Consider the following 22,424-nt stretch of genomic DNA (forward strand, 5'->3'; position numbering starts at 1 on the left):
ACCCTGTACCACTCCACTCTGCTCATCTAAACTTGGAATATTTATAACTCATAAACTACTTGCCCCAAATTCGATTTTTATGTATCAAAATACTAAGAAAAATATTCTGCTTTGAAATATAAAATTAAAACCATATGTTGTCATTCAAAAAAGTAAAAAACTTAAAAAATTATAAGGATAAAAAATATTTAAAAATATAATTTTTAAGAAAAACGTTGTTTTATAAGCAATTTGAAACTATGTAAAAAAATATTTTCAAAAAAATTTACACTTTTTGAAATAATGAGTGTTGTTTAATAAAAGAATCACCCGGTATACAAAGTATGAATAATTTTAAAAATTAAATTAAAACATGAATATTTAGTCTTCAGTGTTTATCAAATAAACAATTATTTATCAACACAAGTGTTCACTAACAGACAAACCATGTACATAATTATACTTACAGACAATAACAGTTCAATCAAGACATTACACAGCGAAACAAATCACATTAGATTTTTATAACCCTTTTGTATATTATTAATATGTTAATATATAAGAGTACATCATTTTTTTTATCTTGCACACCTTTTAGCTATAAGCGGCTATGAGATAATCAAGAAAATAAATGGGCTGATTATTGTTGTCAGGCCGGTTAAAAAAGTATGCTACACAAGAAACTCATAATCCTAATACTCATTGTTAATTGTTATATTAGTATACAACATAACATAATTATTATTATTAATGAAAATAACTATAAATTTACTTTTTGTTTAAATTCAGGTCTATGGTACTGATAAAAATTAGGTATATAATATTCCATGTTCAACAATTAAAAATGTATTTCTTAAATTGTATAATATTATTAATATTCATTGTAGATTAAATTGAAAAAAATGATTCTTAACACATATTATTTTAGATTTTGAACTTAGTTATACGATAAAACATTAAACCAAAAAATATTGATAGTTCATAAGATTATTCATCAGGTTTCTCTGGTGGAGGCCCACAAGGCTGCAACATTTTTTCCATTAAATTGAATCGTACTCTTGCTTTAGCTTCGTTCTCAGCAATTCCAAACCAATTCAATAAATCATAATGCCCCAGGTATGAAGCACACGAGTCACGGTGTTGATTTACTTGCCATTCAAACTTGGTGGTATCTGCGTGGCCTGTACCTATGTATTTTGACTGAAGGTGCTCCAATTGACTGTGAATATTGTATCGGTCACCCATGATGATCTTTGAAATAAAACTAAAAAAGTAAGTAAATAACAATGAAAATACATAATTTTTTAAGCAACTAAATTTGGTTTAAATGGGATATGGCAATATGATACATGATAAATTTTCGTCTTAAACTCATAACTCGAGTATACATTTTTAAAAGTTCTTTATTAGTCTCAACAGGCTGAGTATAATTATGCAGTGGTACTCGATCTAGATGCTCTTTGTCAATGTTAATAGTCTGCGGCAACTCAATTTCTGACCAAACTAGTTTTCTTAGTTCAACACTGTGTTTTCTTTGTAAGGGAAGCAATACATATGCCCCAAACACTGTGTCCGAATATGATACACTTACATAATGTTCACATAGTGTTTTGTAAAAGTCATAGAAAGATTCAACTCCTTTTATAGGATCTTTAAAACTCAGGGTGTCGTTTTGGGCTGCGTATACATGCCAAATTTCATTCAATATTGATTTTACCTCATGGAAAATTGTACCACGACGACCACACATGAATGTACAAGCTACACGGCAATAACGCGCAGCCAATGGAGTTTGTTCACAAACTTTTGGATAATGTGTTTCCATAAACAATACATTAGCTAATGATTCTTTAAGAAGCGATTCACCTTCTTTTGAGCTTTTAAAAAATGCAGTTTCATGAATCTTCAAAATTGGTAAAAACAACCAATCCTTTGGTAAAATAGGATCCAGTTCAGTAATTAATATACTTGCACAAGTGCTTTTGTTATTGGGTATAAGTATCTCATAGAATGATTTTAAAATTTCAAAATTGCTTTCGTACTTGATACTTTCTACATAACTACTGTTAAAATACAATTTTAAAGTATAATACAATTCTTCAGCCATATGTTTAGGTATGAACGACATAAGTGTTATGGCAATTTTATGGGTTGAGACTACTTCAAATTCAATGTTTGTCAAAGTTTTTAGTATGTTAATTAAAAAAATTATTTCATATCTGCAATACCAATGTGATACATCTATAGATGATTTCATTAGTTTATTTAAATATGTCCAAAACTGTTTAGGGATATTAAAATGTCTGGGGTTATTGCATAAGAATTTCATAAGTCCAATTAACATGAACAAAGGTTCTCCTCCATTTAATGATATATTTATAAACCCAAGACTGGGATAGCATTTTGCACTATTGTTCACGTAATCGCTCATCAACCATGATTTTTCATATAGTATTTCACATATTTTTCCAAAATGTTTATTTAAATATTCAACTGCTTTCGAGGATACAGAATCAAATTTCAAGTTCTTAGAACTGAGAACAGAGAAACAGTTGCCTATTAGTTTTGAAGTTTCAAAATTAGGCAGATCAGAGCTACTTAATAGTCTGGCTAAAATTATTTCTGTAAGCTGATACACTGGATCGATATAGATTTTGCCAAAATTTCTCAAGGCTGAATCAATTAGACTTAAACTTGCTGACATTAAAGACAAATCAGTTTTTGTTAAATCTGCAGTAAGTCCAACTGAGCGATCAACAAACTTTAATACAAGATTGGCTACTTCGGTAATTGTTTGACCAGCCAACTTATATTCAAAAAATGTCTGCCACAAGTATAGACATTCTAGTAGCAATGGAGTCTTTGTCGGATTGTTAATATACTTAAATATAGAATCTAGGATTTTCATTTCCAATAGTTTTAAAGCACATTTAGTTGACTGATTACTGATTACACGAGTGAGAAATATAAAGGTTTCTGATAGGTCGTCAGAATGTAAGTTTGTAAAAACTAAACTATACAAATGCTTGAACAAATTTGTCTCAACAACTAAAAATGCATATTTTTCCCCTCTGGAAGCAATGCCAGTTAAAATTTCTGTTATGTCTAAAAGACTGCTAGATCCTATATTCATATTGAAAACAATATACTGTAATCTTAAAATTAAGTCAGTTCTCAGCGCTCCTTGTACAAGATCTAATACTATCAGATCATAATCAGAGGTTTTATCTAATTCATTTTTATCGATTTCTGCATCTCGAACTGTGTAAACAGGTAAAGCGATGTCACAATTACATCCAGATAAACCAGTTAACATTGTGCGGTCAGATTTTCTGGAAAATAAATTTCCTATAGCTTTCAATGCATTTGTAATAATTGCGATGTTAGTGTCGTCTAATGCAATTCTCAACAGTACAAACATACCAGATTCCATCAGAGAACATAAAAGAGGTTTGTCTAAGACTGAATCATAGGAACAAGCATTATTGATAAGTTTTGACAACACATCTAAGGCTAATATTCTTTGAGGAGCATGATTTTTACGAAGAAAAGAATAGAGTTCATCTATAGTATATCCAGGACGATGTTGTTCTTCGCCGTGATGATGTAAGCCGTCAACAGTAGTTTTATTTTCGATTATGTAGGGCAACAGTTTTCCATCAAGACCGAAACGAGCAGCATAAACATCAACAACTGTGTTTTGATTTTCAACATTCACATCACCTGTCCATCCGAGTTTCTCTTCTTCGATTACATCCATATTTAGACCATTGTTAACTAGATCTTTCATATAAGATAAATGTTTTATTTTATCTTCTTTTATCTTATTTTGGTTATTGACCAATTTTACTCTATCACTGTCCTTTGGTTTCAGATCATACTTTCCGTGGGTGCAGTCATTGTTTCGTTTAGATTTTAAAAATTCAATTAATTTCCCATCCATGCTATTCATCAATTCATTTTTTGCATTTAATAACTCCTCGTCGCTCATACTAATAAGTTTTTGTACATTTTCTTTGTGTATATCACTGGCTTCAGGGCCACTTAGTACAACACTAGTATCTCCGAAAGAAGTTTTGGCGAGTTCGGGTTCAAGAGACAAATTTGTTTGTTGATCTATTCGTTTTTGCATTTTTAAAGCAAACAGACTGGGTTTCCGCGAATTGGTAGTCATTTTTACCTATTTATAATGATTATAAATTTCAGAAAAAAGTTATGTTCATGAAACTATTAACTAATAATTATTAGGTATGTATTATTGCATAAGTGAAAATAGAGTATAAGAATATTAGTTTACCTGTTTTGTTTCTTAAAATTAAATATAAATTATTACTTTTAATTTTAATTTTTTTTATGTTCTATCTTCTGTGATTGTAAACACTAAATTCAAAATTGTAATAATGTTTACGACAGATATACAGTATACAGGAATACAGACATAAAGCTGGGCATCAGGCTATCTATTCTGTGCTTGTACCGAAAAAAATAAACGATTTATATCAGTATATCATGGAACAAAAATATCATAACCGCACAACAAATTACATTATCACTCGCCGCCGAATTTAATTATACTTACATTTTTATTGATTGTTGAATTTCTCAAATGGACAATATATTATTTTAATCAAGTATAATGAATACATACAATTAAAACTAGCTAGGAATATTGAATCCAAGAATATATTATATTCTCCTCTAAATAAGTACCTATAATAATATACATAATATATTTCTTTGAAATATATACAATTACAATAGCCAAAAACACAGTTGAGTATAATAGAATATGCCATTTGATTGCCATCATATTGGATACATTAATCTGAAACATTTTTCTTATAATCGTGTTGTTGTAGCCATTGATAATTATAGATAATGTTACATAAAAGTATAAAACATAAAGGAAATTCAAATTGGTGTTTTTCAGTTTTTGCAGGGTGTACAAAATCCCAGTAAAACGTATCTCATCACAAAATGTATGTATGATAGTTTTGATACTATTTACGGCCAATGCGTAGGTAGGTATATAATATATCACTTGAAATATTACCTTAATTTAATATTACTAACTACCCGATTTAAATGTGTTAAAAATGTGCCAAAATTGCATTAAAAATATGTCAAAATTGCAATGAAAATGCTGTATCAACATTTTAGTATTATATAAATGTATTAAAACTGCAATGCAGGTGCAATAAAGTTACATGATAAAAATCGTAAAATATACAATTGTTAATTACTTACTTAAATAACATTATGGACATTAACAAATTACAGAATTTTAAAATAGGTAGTATAAAACAAAAATATTATAAAAAATTATTTTAAAATCAAAAATTACGTTTTAAAAAAATCTTTTATTTTTACTTTTTAGAACTTTGTTATTAATAAATGTAGTATCAATAGAATTAAAAATATGGAAAACAAATGTCATCAAATAGTTTTAATTTTAAGACAGTATTGAATTTTTCCTCTGCATCAACAAGGATTCATGTATCTGAATATACATTTTCATTTTTCTTTTAGGAATATTGGGCGTCCGCAATAATTATTGGGTAGGTACACTCTGCAACTCAGTTATACCTAAGCATTACTCAGTATCCTTTACATATTTTAGAATTCTGTCTGCTAGAGATTGGAGCTTAATAGACGCAAACAGAATTCAAAAATATGTATTGGGTATAAATGATATAATGAGTAATTACTCATATATTAATATGTGTAATTTATACAGTGCCAAGTTTTTGAGGACAAACGATCAAGCACAGATTAAGACCTTCAGGGGCTCCGGGTGCTAATACATGGTTGTGGACATCAATGAAAAAAAGGCCATACTTATGTCCCTACTTACCATGCCCGTGGTGGTAAGCATGATGGTAGGTGCACCCATGGGTGACTGACCATAAGCTAGGGTTACCAGACGTCCTCTTTTCCCCGGACAATTTTTTTAATAAACACCTCGATATATCGATTATCGATATCAGTATATATGTAGTTATTTATAAATCTTCTTAAAAATTAAAATATAGATATATATGATTTTTACTATTCGTTTACTAAATTTATAAACTAAAAAAACTTCTTAAAAATACTTCTTTTCACAAAATTCTTTAACTAAATTATATATATTTTTTTAATCAAACAATAACATTACCAGTTATTTAGAATTAATACTCAAAATTTCACAATATTTTTTTTGTTTACCTGGTCAAAATGCCAGTACTGAAAGAACATTTTCTTTGATATCTTCTCAAAGGAGTAAAAAAAGAAACAGACTTTCTATAGAATCTATTAAAGAGATAGTAACATTGGAGTTTAATTTTAATTCATTTTCATGTTTGGATTTTCATAAATATTTATTACAACCAGATAATAAAAAAATAGTTCTAAGTATAGGAAATTCAAATAAATATCTATAAACAGAAAAAAATTGATATTGTAAAAGTACCTAAACCATAATTAATATAACCTAAACCGATTAATATTAAAATGTATGCTATGATTTTCTTCATTTTTCTTATTTTTTTTTATATATATATTTACAAATATTTGATAAAGACTATACAAATAAAACAGCATATTATGATAAAAATGTTAGTACTAATTTATTTCTAAATTACAAAGAAAAAATATAGTATTTAATTTATTTTCTTAAGTATAAATGGCAACTAATAAATGTGTACAATTAAATATAATTTATACCTAATGTTATATCATGTGACATGTATATCATATTATTATTACAGTGGGATCAATAGGTACATTATAAGAAAAATAAAATGTATTTATTAATTATTTTCAAGATCTTGACAAAAATGTCCTATTTAATTGTCAACCATAAATGGTAACCCTACCATAAGCCCATAACGCCTGTTAATTCAAACAAGATAAAAATATATATACATACAATATGTATAAATATACAAAGATAAAAATATATATATACAATATGTATACTCTTGTAGGCACTATAAAAAGTACAAATTACCACTCAATGTAATTTTAAGCCGAGAAGACCATGGGCCCTTTACATACGTGGGCCCCGCTTGGCCCCTCCCTTAATCTAGGCTTGCAAATGATATATTATACCTACAGGCACGTAGTTAGAAAATATTCACTAGGTGGGCCAATGTTAGATGGGCCCGCTACCTAAACACATTACCTTGTACCTTGTAGGGGTGGGCCCCTTACCTTTTTATATTATAAAGAGGTAGTTATCAGAATATCATTACTATAAATATAGACGAGTTGACGACCATAATAATAATATAATTCTATATGAATCAATATAATGACGATAACCTTACTCAAAAGTATTTTAAAAATAGGTATAAAAGTATACAACAGTCACTGTCTAGATAAGATAAGAATAACATGACATGCTAGTATACCAGTATGGTCCAAGTATTGGGCTTTAAACACGGACTAAGATATATCTAAGGTATACCTTAGTCCGTGGCTATAGCAATTATTTCCTAATTAATCGTTGACGATATTATGACTTATAAAGATAAATTATCACCGATTCTTGGTAGAAACAGAATTTAAATGTAATACAATATACATATTTTATTCCAGAAATGGACATGAATTGAATTTAGTTACGTAACTTATTTTAGATTCTAATTAAAACCCGATATATTTGGTTTTATTTGTGTAATATTTAGACAATATTAAAAATTTCATCAAAATTAAAAGCCACCGTATAATAATGAGCCCCTCTTAATATTTTGGGTGGGCCAGGCACACCCTGGCCCCCCTTAGCTACGTGCCTGTATATACCTACACCTATTATAGAACAATTTAAATTAAAAAATTATAATTGTATTAAAATGTTTTTTTTTGTCTTAGGTTGTAGCAAAGATTTTAGGTGGAATGAGTTAATTGAAATCAAATATTCAAAATGACCAATGAATCCGAAATTTCTTTTTAGATCACAGATTCAACAAATTCAAATTTAAAAATCGTATCATCATTCATTACTGGGGATAATTTTATTATTATTACCACATTATCGTCAAGTTTTCGCGGCGAAGTGAGAAGCACCGGGTCGGTCGGTGCATATGTGTTTTGGTCACACTGGATTGTCGCCAGCAGTTCCTTCCTTTTTCTTTGCGCCATTTTAGTGTTTACCCATTCCGTTTTTGCCGTTTCAGTTTTTAGTGTTCAGTGTTTATCAACTGCGTGAATGATTCACTGTTCCCGTGCAAGTATTGTGTGCACTCATTCATTAATATTACTGTAGACATTCACGACGAAACTATTTTTATTTCGATGCATAGGTAATTGATGAAAACTTTGGACTACTGAACTAGTGAACTCGATAAAATTGAGTACTGTGCTACGGCACTGCGCAACACTTGAAAAATGGCCGCCAGTGACTCAAAGGCTCCGATCCGAAGTGTCAAACGAGTACAGTTCGGTATATTGTCTGCGGACGAATGTGTTAGTATATTGAAAATTTGAAATGTATTTTAATTCGAAACTCCTCATTTATGTTCCGCAGTCCGTAATATGATACACAATACACATACACAATATTATAATATACTGCTGAACACATTTAGTTTCATAACATTGTGTTAATGAAACATTGTTGGAATCGAAAAAAAATTAAAACCCTTCACCACAATGATATGAACCGATCCATTATGTCACAAATCTTAAGTTATAATACCCATTACGGCATAATCTAACTTTAATTTATTTGTCGTGTGATTTATGAGTACCTCATGGGTAGAGGTATTGGGTACCTAGTGGGTGCCTGACTGAGAAAGTACATGCTTACATTACGTGCTTACACATTTTCAATGTTCTATGTTCGAGTTTGTCGACTTGAAAATGCGTATGATTGTAGAATATTCTATTGTTTGAAGCAATGGCGGAGTTTGAACATTTTTGGAACCCTGGTTGTTCATCATGTATATGTAGAATAACATTTGAGAAAATAACAAATATACGTAATTATTTTATAATCTTCAATATTGTTTGTTTTACAAACTTATTGTTTAAAATCACAAACAAACCCATTTAATTTATCTAATTATATGTACTTCGGTTGTTCATAAATCAAAAATATATTTTATAATTTCGCGTCAGACATATAATAATTTGGTTTTAGAATAAATATCTATCCCTTAACTTAAGAATAATATACTTGAAGCGTTGGGATACTAATTTTAGTTTTGTTTATGTTTTTATTAGAAAAAAAATACAGTTGGTATTAATGTACCTACTATTGGGATCTTAGATATTTTTAATTGCTGAAGTAAAGTATCTTAAATAGGCAACTCAAAAAAAATCTACTCAGTTTCAACTATGGGTTTTGGCCTGAATCGTATTATTATTGGTTCACATATACCAGATATTTTCTTTAGTTAATTGTCTATGTTTAAAGATGTATGGACCCTCTACCTTGAATAAATTCTGATTGCGCTACTCACTCAGTTGACTATATTATGAAAAGCACATTATTTAGTCATATGTTATTACATAATAATTATGTTATGGTGAACATAGTTATATAAAAAATACAATTTTGGCCTAACTCTAGTAAAAAGAACCGAATAAAATTATTTAATAATTTTTATACCTTGAAAGATATTTTGGAGATGATATCTATTTGCTTGTTAGACAAGTTGGCAAATAGGTAGTGTGGTTTCATAATAATTATACTGTGCAATACTGAAATACGACATGTCTCTTTCAGTCATGCTTTTGCTGACAACCAAGATTCAACACTTGTTTAAAAAAAAAACTCATTTATAAATTATAAGTTATAACTGCCTACTAACTTTTCTGGTTTCAATAAGTAAATATAGAACAGTAAAATATTGTTTTTTATTCGTTGAGGGTATAGGTCTTTCTTTTACGCTCTTATAATAATATGGACATAACGAGATTAAATTGGGACAAAAAGCATACTGTTAAAGGTTTGTTGGGACAAAGTAATATGATGCTCAAAAAAAAGGACTATTCCATTTTAAATTGGACATGATATTACCCTAACCTATGGGTTGGTCCAATGTCCCATAAAAATCATTGAAGTATTTACATATTCATTTAACCCTTTAACTGCTCCAGATGTACTATTATGTTCAAAACATTTACACCATTCACTGCTTCAGATGTACTATTACGTCCCAATATTTTATAATATTCTCATTTACCGGTGACCCTATATGTTTAGGAAACCTTAGCTCGCATTATTTTATACTTAAATAATAAGATCATATAGATCTCAAGATTAAAAATAAAAAAAAAAAATTATTTTAATAAATATTTTATTTTACATAGCAGTACTTACATTGCAGTGGATAAATAGTTTAGCAGTGAAAGGGTTAAGTATACAATTGTGTGTTTAGCGCCATTCAGTATTAATTAACTAAATAATATTTTTTTATTATATTCAAGTATTTCATTTTATTAAATAAAACTAGTAAATTTGAAAATTATATACTATTAAAAAAAAAAAAAATCAGAATATATTTGTTTCTATAACTTTCTTTAAGTACGTACCTAACATTTATATAGTGTTCAAATATATGCACTCATAGGCACAAATCACCCAAAAATATTAGAGGCGCTTAAGCACCAAAAAAATTTAAGGAAAACAGAACCTCACACTCATTCAAAATAACATGTCCGTTACGTTTAGTATTTCAATTTACAAGGAAAATTAATCATGGATTTAAATTAATAATAACATTTTATGCAACACAAACCATTTTATTTTTATTTATTTATAACAAATAATTATATTAGAAATGTAATAACAATGCACATTTGTTTTCAGTATGTTTATTTAAAATAATTTCATTATTAACCCTATGTTAATCCTGCTATGGTGAAAACGACCACACTTTTTTACATCTTTAATAAAACATAGATATTACATTTCAATTATTTACACATAGTATACCTGTTAAGAATATAATTTGAACTTATATTATAATAATCTAAATAAATTGAATTACTTATTTGTATATTAAACTAAGATTGAAGTGAGTTATTATTCATAATATACCAATAAATTTAAATAAAACTAGTACATTCCTATTTTTTTTAAATATCCATTTAATGTGGGTATAATGGCGGAACTTTTTGTATTAGTTTTAAATGTTTTGTCATTGTATGAAATATTAATTTGTTTTAATAAAATTAATAAAAATGTATGAAACAAAATTTTTTATTCTTGAAAATTATAACTCGATCAAAAATACTGCGATGTGAATAATGACATAACTCACTGGCGTGACTAACCTCGGTTTAAGGACAATATCTCTTGATTTGGACAATTGATAAGTCTGATAGTCTATGTTATACACAGTAGTTCATGTCCAAGATTTTTAATTATTATTTATAATCGTGGGATTTGCAGGGTGAACATTAATATTCAGGGTGTTGAGGACCCTTAGTACCCTCTAAATTTGCACCAATGGTACATAGAAAAGAACTCACAATTTAATTTAATGCTTATCTTATTAAAAAATTTGAAATTGTGTGTTTTGTTTTAGAAATATAGATGAATTTCTTTACTTTACAATCTGAGCTTACTCATAAGAAACTAATAATTCCAATTTTAAAATATTCACATAATTTAGTTCTATACATTATCTGTCTTAGGCTGTTAATAAAAGCTAGGCTTTGCCCAATACTGACAAGCAGATATTGAATTACTGATTTTTAACACCAGTAAGTCTTTTAGACATGTTTGTATTGATAATATCTATATATGAGATGCGAGAAGCTTTTTGAAATTAATTTGATTCAGATATATTATAAATCAAATTTTAAGTATGGATGAATTTTCTCTAGCCTTAATATATTATCATGGTACCTATTATACCTTCCACCAAACGTAATTTAGTAGATTTTTAAGACTAAAAAATAAATTTGTAAAGTTACATTTTCAGTAAAAGCTAAATGTTTTTATCTGGCAAAATATATCTTTAGTAATCAGTGTTTATAGTTTAACATTGCTTAATTATATAATTTTGTTCACTAATGTGAAACATTAAAATGTAATTTAAGTTAAGTTAAATATTTTTCATGATTGAACAAAACTAATTAGTTGTTGATGGTTATAGCGACGTATGTCGGTCACAGAAGGTGGCATTCGGTTTGCAGAGACTATGGAAGGGGGGCGCCCTAAACTTGGTGGACTTATGGATCCTCGACAAGGTGTTATTGATCGATTTTCAAGATGTCAGACATGTGCCGGTTAGAAAATTAATTATAACTGGTTTTTGTATCATTTATTTATTTATTTTATACTTGTAGGTAACATGACTGAATGTTGTGGCCATTTTGGTCATATCGAGCTAGCTAAACCTGTATTTCATGTAGGGTTTGTAACTAAAGCCATAAAAATCCTGCGCTGTGTTTGTTTTTATTGTTCCAAATTATTAGTTAGCCCTGTAAGTATGCTGAAAGTAGACTTAATATAGTTATATTAATTTTACTTTTTTTTCAGACTCATCCCAAAGTAAAAGAAATTGTTATGAAATCAAAGGGACAGCAAAGAAAACGTTTAGCGTTTATATATGATTTATGTAAAGGCAAAAATATTTGTGAAGGTGGTGATGAACTAGATATTAATAAGGATAATGTCAATGATCCTAATATGCCTGTAAATAAAAAACTATTTGATGATAGGTTTATCTAATAATAAACTGATTATATTTATTTATTTATGCTGTTTTTATAGCCAAAAAAACAAGGACATGGTGGTTGTGGTCGTTATCAACCCACTATACGGCGTGTAGGCTTAGATTTAACTGCTGAATGGAAGCATGTCAATGAAGATTCTCAGGAAAAAAAAATACCTTTGACTGCTGAACGTGTGCATGAAATTTTGAAACATATAACTGATGAAGAAGTTGTAATCATGGGAATGGATCCTAAATTTGCACGTCCTGATTGGATGGTACTAACAGTTTTACCTGTTCCTCCTTTACCTGTCCGTCCTGCTATTGTTATGTTTGGATCAATGAGAAATCAAGTAAGTTAAATTAATATCTTTTAAGTAAAATATTATATTATATTAATATTTTTATATTACAGGATGATTTAACTCACAAATTGTCTGACATAATAAAATGTAATAATGAATTAATTCGCAATGAACAATCTGGCGCTGCTACTCATATTATAGCAGAAAATATAAGAATGTTACAATACCATGTTGCTACTTTAGTAGATAATGATATGCCTGGTCTACCAAGGTAAACTGGAAATATTTTTGTAGTACCTATTTTATTTAATAATATTGTTATTTATTAAGATTAAAGTAAACTTTACTTTTCATAATATTACACCAAAAAAAACTAAAGGAACAACATTTCTTAACCTAACCTAACCAACACAATTTACATGTTAACCAATTGGCATCATTTGATCTTATTTCTCATTGCACTGTAATTCAATAAGTGTTATTTATAATTATTATTTAATATGTTTTTGCTTGTTGTTTGTGTCGATCATTATTTTATTAATTCTATTAAATCTATCTATTATTTTTCATTTTTCTATCAAATTATAGTTTCATTTGTAACATAAATAAGATTTTCAAATAAAAATACAAAATAACTGTTTCATTTTTCATTCTAAAATATTAAAAAATAAATTAGTTAATTAATGAATTAAAAACTAAAAATTTGGTTTAATATAATATTATGTTAAGTGATGTGTGTGAGTAATTTTTGGTAAGGTATAATATATTTTAGTTTTGACACCATTTGGTATAAAACAATATCTGATCAAAAAGTTTGTATGTGGTGAGGATGAAGTCAATTGGCATCAACATGAAAAAATAAACTTGAATTTTTCCACACATATAAATGTGTATAGGAATGTGGTCTGCAGTAATCCAGTTAACATTTTAAAGTAGTCAAAATCAAGCATAATATATCAGTTTATTAAAATTTTAAATGCAATTTTATGTAAAATTGAGAGGGTAAACCTTAAATTTACATGCATATTATATATTTAGGGCAATGCAAAAATCTGGTAAACCTTTAAAAGCAATTAAAGCACGATTGAAAGGTAAAGAAGGAAGAATACGAGGAAATTTGATGGGAAAACGTGTAGATTTTTCTGCTCGAACTGTAATTACCCCTGATCCAAATTTGAGAATTGATGAAGTTGGTGTACCTCGTACTATTGCTCAAAATATGACATTTCCTGAGATTGTTACCCCATTTAACATAGATCAGTATGTATAATTAATATATTTTTTTGTATGAGTATTATTAATATTTATTTGAATATATGTATTATGATATTAAAAATGTAACAATATTAGTATGTTGGAGTTAGTTCGCCGTGGCAATTCTCAATATCCGGGCGCTAAGTATATTATACGTGATAATGGCGAGAGAATTGATTTACGTTTTCATCCTAAACCTTCAGATTTGCATTTGCAATGTGGTTATAAAGTTGAAAGACATATTAAAGATGGTGATTTAGTAGTTTTCAATAGACAGCCTACTTTACACAAAATGAGTATGATGGGTCATAGAGTTCGAGTTCTACCTTGGTCTACATTCAGAATGAATTTAAGGTAAATTAATATATTATTATAAATAATTAATTAATAATGGATTACTAATATTTATACTTTCTTTTAATAGTTGTACCTCTCCTTATAATGCTGATTTTGATGGTGACGAAATGAATCTTCATGTTCCACAATCTATGGAAACAAGAGCAGAAGTGGAAAACATCCATATTACTCCTAGACAAATTATTACTCCTCAAGCTAATAAACCTGTTATGGGAATTGTGCAAGATACTTTGACAGCTATCAGAAAAATGACAAAAAGAGATGTATTTCTTGAGAAAGTAATTAATTCATATTTCCATTGCTAGAAATTAGATTTTTATACTATGTCTCAAATAAGAGTAACATCTGGTAGTGAGCTTCTGCAGACGCTTACAACAATGTGTGTAGCTAGTGCTAACATGTCCCAAGTGCTGGTCTCTTTGAATCATCACTTATTTATTCTATCAACCGCCTAGCTAGTTAAAATCAACATGGTAAAGAATGTTTTTTGGCTGCGGCTGATCGTTGGGAACAAAATCTAACGTTGAAAACCAATTTAAATGATGAGTTTGGACTGATAAAACCGGTTGGCACCTGTGGTTACTCTTCAGTGGCCATCGAACAAAGGTGGTAAGAGGGATAGACCCCCCCCCCAACTTTAAGGTACTAGCTGTATCACCCGACTTTTCCCGGGAAAAAATGAACTCACAAAATGCAATGCTAGGTTTATTGGCATATCTCAATAATAGATAAAGTCATAGAACTAGTCGTTTTAGTAATGTAAAAGTTGAAACTAAATTTTTTCAATAACCAATTTATATAACTCAGCTAGTTGTGGATCGTGTTATAAAAATAAAATGATCGGTGTTTTCCATACAACTCGTGTATTTAGTATTAAAACTATTTATATAACAACATTTATATTAATTTGTAGTTTATAATTTAGGCCAGTCTTTATTTACGACAGAGTGCGTAAACGATTATAATATAATAAAAACGGATTACAGTTTAGTTCAGTACTGAAATGACAAATAATATTGTGGATTCTTAAACAACAGGATTTTCATTTTCTTAAGTAACAATACAATTATTATTAGGAAATAATAGATCACTGAGGAGTTTTTGGAACAACTTTTTGAAAAAAAATTTTTCAATTATTAAATGACACGCTAAAATACCGAAACTTTTAAATACAGTACACCACCTCTCACCCCCCTCAGACAAACAACCAAAAATTGTGCGACGTTGTGGTGATACTGAGAAAAGTATTTGCAACATCTCTGTAAAAAAAATTGGAAAAAAGTTCAATAGTGTCGTCAGAAAATTTGAACATAAAAAAAGATTGTTCTTTAAATTATATAAAAGGATAATCAGTAACCATAAATTATATTTTTAACCATCAAATAGTATATGTTAAAAAATCAGCCCCAACCCTACATGACATAATCATTTGATCACCACTGTTACTCTTAATTGATACAAAGTATAATATGAGTATATAGTTTTGCATATTTTTTAAATTGTTTTACAATGTCATTTTGTTTTTTAAATTATTTTTTAGGAACAAATGATGAATTTATTAATGCACCTACCAATTTGGGATGGAAAAATGCCTACTCCATGTATTCTTAAACCTAAACCAATGTGGACTGGTAAACAACTTTTCTCACTGATTATACCTGGAAATGTCAACTTGATACGTACTCATTCTACTCACCCTGATGAAGAAGATAATGGACCTTATAAATGGATATCACCCGGTGATACAAAGGTATAACTAATTAAATTAATAAGCTCTGTAATTTTATCTTTAAAATGTATACATGCAATTTTCTTTGAAAACAATAGGTACTAGTTTTAAAATATGACTATAGTTTCAAATTTGTATTATTGAAAAAATGATTCACATATTATTTTGTTCTTTAATGTTTTTAAGTACTATTTTTACTTAATTAACTAAATTTTACTTTATTAAATTTAATTGGAAACATAATTTCCTAAGTATTTGTGACTAGTTTTTTTTTCATTATCTAAAAGTTTTCTTGTTTTATTTTTACTATTACAGTATACTATTTTTTAGTATTTACTACTTATTTGTTTGATTATAATATTTTATTTTTGTTTATTTAATTTATTAATTTCTAGGTAATGGTTGAACATGGTGAACTAGTGATGGGAATATTGTGTAAGAGTACCTTAGGTACTTCAGCTGGGTCATTACTCCATATTTGTTTTTTGGAATTGGGGCATGAAGTGTGTGGACGGTTCTATGGTAATATTCAGACTGTGGTTAATAACTGGCTTTTATATGAAGGTAAAATACTATTATTATAAATTTTTATTATGTTTTTAACTATATTTTTTATTGCTAACATAGGTCATTCTATTGGTATTGGTGATACTATTGCTGATCCTCAAACTTATTTGGAAATTCAAAAAGCTATTAAAAAAGCCAAGGAAGACGTAATTGAAGTTATACAAAAAGCTCATAATATGGATCTTGAGCCAACGCCTGGTAATACACTTCGTCAAACTTTTGAAAATCAAGTAAATAGAATTTTAAACGATGCTCGTGACAAAACTGGAGGTTCTGCCAAGAAATCTTTGACTGAATACAACAATCTCAAAGCTATGGTTGTGTCAGGAGCTAAAGGTTCTAATATTAATATTTCTCAGGTATGTTTCATTTTTATTAAATTGTTTTTTTTTTATTTAAACAAAACTTGGTTGGCTTTTAGGTTATTGCTTGTGTTGGACAACAAAATGTTGAAGGCAAGCGTATACCGTTCGGTTTTCGTAAACGCACACTGCCACATTTCATTAAAGATGATTATGGTCCAGAGTCTAGAGGGTTTGTTGAAAATTCATATCTTGCTGGTTTAACACCATCAGAATTCTACTTTCACGCTATGGGTGGTCGGGAAGGTCTTATTGATACTGCTGTAAAAACTGCTGAAACTGGTAAGTTTTTATCTGTATATAAATGTCTAATTATATTTTGATAGATTTATATTTATAAAATCTTTTCAAGGTTATATTCAAAGACGTTTGATAAAAGCTATGGAGTCAGTTATGGTTCACTATGATGGAACTGTTCGTAACTCGGTTGGTCAGTTGATTCAGTTGCGTTATGGTGAAGATGGTCTTAGTGGTGAAGCTGTAGAGTTCCAGAGTATTGCCACTATAGAACCATCACACAAGAAATTTGAGGCCGAGTTTAAGTTTGATGTTTCAAATGAGAGACACATGAGGAAAATATTTAATGAAGACGTGTTAAAAGACTTGACTGGTAGCAATGACAGTGTAACTGAATTAGAAAGAGAATGGGAACAATTAACTACCGATAGAGATACTTTAAGAGAAATATTTCCTTCTGGAGAAAGCAAAGTGGTATTACCATGTAATTTAAAACGTATGATTTGGAATGTACAAAAAATTTTTCATATTAACAAACGAGGGCAAACAGACTTGAATCCAGTCAAAGTTATAAATGGTACGTGTGTATATTATATATATTTTAAACTGCAAGTCTTGTATTTTAATTTTAATTTTATGTAACTGTAGGAGTCAAAGAATTGTTAGACAAGTGTGTTATTGTGGCTGGTGGAGATGAGTTGAGCAAAAAAGCTAACCATAATGCCACATTATTGTTTCAATGTTTGGTGCGTTCCACTCTTTGTACTAAGCTAGTGTCAGAAAGATTTCGTTTATCATCTGAAGCATTTGAATGGTTAATTGGAGAAATTGAAAATAGATTTAAACAAGCTCAGGTAAAGTTTCTTGTTAAATATATTATATAATTAATGCCATTCTATAAAATATTTTTTTTCAGGCACAACCGGGTGAGATGGTAGGAGCATTGGCAGCTCAAAGTTTAGGAGAACCAGCTACTCAAATGACATTGAATACTTTCCATTTTGCTGGTGTATCCTCAAAGAATGTAACTCTTGGAGTGCCTAGATTGAAGGTAAACACTTAATTTATTTATTTTTGAAATATATTTAACAAATTATGAATATTGAATAAATTGTAGGAAATCATCAACATAAGTAAAAAGCCAAAAGCACCATCTTTGACTGTATTTTTGACCGGAGCTGCTGCTAGAGACGCAGAAAAAGCTAAAAATGTACTGTGCCGCCTTGAACATACTACATTGAGAAAAGTTACAGCCAACACTGCTATTTATTATGATCCTGATCCTCAAAATACAGTTATTAGAGAAGATCAGGAGTTTGTAAATGTTTATTATGAAATGCCTGACTTTGATCCATCAAGGATTTCACCATGGTTGTTACGTATTGAATTAGATAGAAAAAGAATGACTGGTAATATTAATAATTATTTATTTTTTAGCATATCAATCTATATATTTTTTATTTTTTAGATAAAAAATTAACTATGGAGGCAATATCTGAAAAGATCAATGCAGGTTTTGGTGATGATCTCAATTGTATATTCAATGATGACAATGCCGATAAATTAATCCTACGTATACGTATAATGAATGGTGAGGATGGAAAAATGAATGGAGGTGACGATGAAGATACTGCTGATAAAATGGAAGATGATATGTTCCTTAGATGTATTGAAGCAAATATGTTGTCTGATATGACCTTACAAGTATGAAATAATAGTACTAGAATAAATTGAATTTAAATTGAAATTGTTTTATGTTTGTTTTCCTAATTCATAGGGTATAGAAGCCATAGCAAAAGTGTACATGCATTTGCCTCAAACAGATGCCAAAAAAAGAATAATCATTACTGATACTGGAGAGTTTAAAGCAATTGCTGATTGGTTGTTGGAAACTGATGGTACCAGCTTAATGAAAGTATTGAGTGAAAGAGATGTTGATCCTGTGAGAACATTTTCAAATGATATTTGTGAAATATTTTCGGTAAATACTAAATATAATAACTTGAATTGCTAAATTAAAATTTGAAACTAAAAACAAACTTAATTAATGCAAGTCTTGAATTTCAGGTATTGGGCATTGAAGCTGTACGAAAGTCTGTAGAAAAAGAAATGAACACTGTATTGAATTTTTATGGTCTGTATGTAAACTATCGCCATTTGGCATTGTTGTGTGACGTAATGACAGCTAAAGGTCACTTGATGGCTATTACTCGACATGGTATTAACAGACAAGATACTGGAGCTTTGATGAGGTAACATTTTTCTTTCATATGATATTATAAATTATTATGTTACAATTTAATTATTGAACTTCATTAATAATAATTTGTGCTTGTACATAGATGTTCATTTGAAGAAACGGTTGATGTGTTGTTGGATGCAGCTGCACATGCTGAAGTTGATCCAATGAGAGGAGTGTCTGAGAATATCATTATGGGACAATTGCCTAGAATGGGAACAGGTAAGTCATTTGGTTATTTTAATTTAATAAAAATAAAGAAATACAGCATATTTTAATGTAATACATATAATATGTCTTTATTAGGTTGTTTCGATTTACTTTTGGATTCTGAAAAGGCTAAGGATGGTATAGAAATACCAATGGATAATGGTTACATGGGTATGGGTGCTGGTGGTATGTTTATGGGTGCTGGAACACCATCAATGTCTCCTGCTATGACACCTTGGGATCAAACTTCCACACCAGTTTATCAAAATAGCTGGTCGTCAAGTAAGAGTGACACTTAAACACCTAAAAGTACTTATTTTTCTTCTATTAATTCCGTTAACCTTTAAATTATTTACAGGTTTGGAAGCTGGTATGACTCCTGGTGGACCTGGATTCTCTCCAGCTGGATCAAGTGAAGCTAGTGGAACATCTCCATTCTGGATGACAAGTGGAGGAACTCCGGGTAGTCCCGGATCTCCAGGCATGGCGACTAGTCCATATGTGCCTAGCCCTAATTCGATGTCACCAAACTACAATTATCCATCAAGCCCACAATTTGGTTCTATGTCACCATCTATGACTCCTACTAATTATTCACCAACAAGTCCACAATATTCGGCCACACAACAAAATACTCCAAAATACTCTTCTATGTCGCCTAACTACAACTATTCTCCAACCAGTCCATCATATTCGCCTACAAGTCCATCCTACTCTCATACTTCATATTCACCAACAAGTCCTTCGTATGTATTTAAAAGTTACTTTACAAAATTAAAAGTTATAATTTTTCTCTTTCTTTTAGGTATAGCCCAACATCTCCATCATATAGCCCAACATCGCCTTCGTATAGCCCAACATCTCCATCATACAGTCCTACTTCTCCATCATACAGCCCTACATCTCCCTCGTAAGTCAATTAAAATTAAGTTTATTGTAATAACTAACAATGCTTATTTTTATTACTTCATTCTGAAGTCTTTACTTGTACTAATATATTCTGTATGTAAATACACAAAAGCTTAAAATAATTTATAATAAACTTTATTTTATTTCAGATACAGCCCTACCAGTCCTTCATACAGTCCCACGTCTCCGTCGTATAGTCCAACATCTCCATCGTATAGTCCAACTTCTCCATCGTAAGTAACCTTTTTATAGTCAAATTTGAATTCTAAATACTAAAAAAAAATTTTTAAAAGATCACAAAATGTATGAATATTTAATTTTAATTTTAATCGTCTTTCTCAATCATTAATTATATATTGTAGGTTTTTATTATTTTATAATAATTGTAGTTACTTTGTGCCAATAACTAAAATGTCATTTACTTTAATAGGTATAGCCCTACATCGCCATCTTATAGCCCAACTTCGCCATCATATAGCCCAAGCTCACCACAATATACAGCATCTTCACCTTCCTATACTCCTAGTGCTACATCGGGTGCCAGCAATTACAAATATTCACCCACGTCGCCTTCACTTGCTGTTAGTCCAACATACTCTCCAACCAGTCCAATGTATTCACCATCAAATGCGTCATACTCTCCATCTTCTGTACAACATACACCAAATGCTGGAGTTACACAGTACAACCAGTCTTACAGCCCCAGTTCTCCAGTTTACTCGCCTACCAACTTCTCATTAGCAAGTCCCAGGTAAGATTAAAATCGACAATAATACATTTTTAATAAAACTTTTAACTCTATTTTCATGTGTCATATAATTTATAAAAAAAAACCAATTTTACTGTAGGTACTCTCCCACATCACCAACATATTCACCTGGTGTTGGGAGTCCAAATTATTCTCCATCTTCACCCAGCTATTCTCCAACATCTCCAAACTATAGTGGACCTGAAGAACAATAAATCAAAATACAGTTTTTGTAAACAAACTTTATATTTTTGAATTATTTATCTAAAACACATTTTTTTAGCTTCAAAGTATTTTAAGTAGCTAGATCCTAAATTAGAAGACTAATTATTTCTATATTAAAAAATGAATTTCTTTTAATATTTAAATTATATTATTGTAAATACAAATATCCGAGTTATTAATTCTTTCCTTTAATCTATTTTAAATCCTGTATTACAGCTATAGGTAGGTACTTTTATTATGTTTAATACAAGCGCTTTTACTGCGGTTAGTTGGGATATTAAACCCTAATTTGTCAAGGAACTGATTATATTTTTTTTTTAAAGTTAAGATAATAACTTTAAGATCACTATTAAAGCTGATATATTATTATTGATACTTTTCATGAATACAATGTTTATTTTAATATAATGTTTACAAAAATAAAATAATAATACATAAAAAAAATAATATGTCAAACTTAAAATAATTGTAGGTAACGTCCACATGTGCCTTAAAATTAACTTTAACAATTAACTATGATCATTATAATAATTTATAATACTGTTTATATCTATACATACCGCCTACTTGATAGGTATCGATATTATTTTTAAGTTTTATTTTTGAGCAATTTGAAAACAATAATGACTACGAGTACATAAGTCGGTCAC

General features: G+C 29.3%; 3 protein-coding genes across 4 annotated transcripts; 1 reads left to right on the plus strand and 2 right to left on the minus strand.

Annotated features, from left to right (window-relative positions):
* Positions 1–493: 493 nt before the first annotated feature.
* On the minus strand, positions 494–4,432 carry LOC103310372 (splicing factor 3B subunit 5). Its single transcript, XM_008188486.3, has 2 exons — positions 4,277–4,432; positions 494–1,243 (listed from the first exon to the last, which is right to left on the minus strand). The coding sequence occupies exon 2, from the start codon at positions 1,222–1,224 to the stop codon at positions 967–969; it is 258 nt and encodes an 85-aa protein (XP_008186708.1). The 5' UTR covers positions 1,225–1,243; positions 4,277–4,432; the 3' UTR covers positions 494–966.
* LOC100570224 (RNA polymerase II-associated protein 1) lies at positions 1,251–4,268 on the minus strand. Its single transcript, XM_016807429.2, has one exon. It carries the CDS (start codon positions 4,151–4,153, stop codon positions 1,292–1,294), a length of 2,862 nt encoding a protein of 953 aa, XP_016662918.1. The 5' UTR covers positions 4,154–4,268; the 3' UTR covers positions 1,251–1,291.
* A 3,635-nt stretch (positions 4,433–8,067) lies between the features above and the next one.
* On the plus strand, positions 8,068–22,387 carry LOC100163129 (DNA-directed RNA polymerase II subunit RPB1). Of its 2 annotated transcripts, none has more exons than XM_008188489.3 (28): positions 8,068–8,192; positions 8,265–8,427; positions 12,072–12,204; positions 12,265–12,401; positions 12,458–12,613; positions 12,692–12,985; positions 13,048–13,208; positions 13,976–14,197; positions 14,288–14,545; positions 14,616–14,826; positions 16,089–16,298; positions 16,673–16,841; positions 16,905–17,203; positions 17,266–17,488; positions 17,559–18,020; positions 18,092–18,297; positions 18,360–18,494; positions 18,561–18,852; positions 18,912–19,147; positions 19,221–19,424; positions 19,511–19,695; positions 19,786–19,904; positions 19,989–20,174; positions 20,251–20,638; positions 20,698–20,802; positions 20,951–21,034; positions 21,232–21,552; positions 21,650–22,387. In XM_008188489.3, exons 2-28 carry the CDS (start codon positions 8,350–8,352, stop codon positions 21,762–21,764), a joined length of 5,589 nt encoding a protein of 1,862 aa, XP_008186711.1. In that variant the 5' UTR covers positions 8,068–8,192; positions 8,265–8,349; the 3' UTR covers positions 21,765–22,387. The 2 variants fall into 2 exon arrangements, with proteins under 2 accessions (XP_008186711.1, XP_008186710.1); XM_008188488.3 differs by having other exon boundaries at positions 8,074–8,197.
* Positions 22,388–22,424: the final 37 nt, after the last annotated feature.

Source organism: Acyrthosiphon pisum, chromosome A1, assembly GCF_005508785.2.
Source record: "Acyrthosiphon pisum isolate AL4f chromosome A1, pea_aphid_22Mar2018_4r6ur, whole genome shotgun sequence".
NCBI classification, from domain to species: Eukaryota; Metazoa; Arthropoda; class Insecta; order Hemiptera; family Aphididae; genus Acyrthosiphon; species Acyrthosiphon pisum.

Bases quoted from the DNA above. Each gene is read 5' to 3' on its own strand.
- LOC100570224 (XM_016807429.2), bottom strand. From the start codon at position 4,153: ATGACTACCAATTCGCGGAAACCCAGTCTGTTTGCTTTAAAAATGCAA.
- LOC100163129 (XM_008188489.3), top strand. From the start codon at position 8,350: ATGGCCGCCAGTGACTCAAAGGCTCCGATCCGAAGTGTCAAACGAGTA. The intron at 18,021-18,091 runs GTACGTGTGTAT...ATGTAACTGTAG, and splicing joins TCCAGTCAAAGTTATAAATG to GAGTCAAAGAATTGTTAGAC. The intron at 18,298-18,359 runs GTAAAGTTTCTT...ATTTTTTTTCAG, and splicing joins ATAGATTTAAACAAGCTCAG to GCACAACCGGGTGAGATGGT.
- LOC103310372 (XM_008188486.3), bottom strand. From the start codon at position 1,224: ATGGGTGACCGATACAATATTCACAGTCAATTGGAGCACCTTCAGTCA.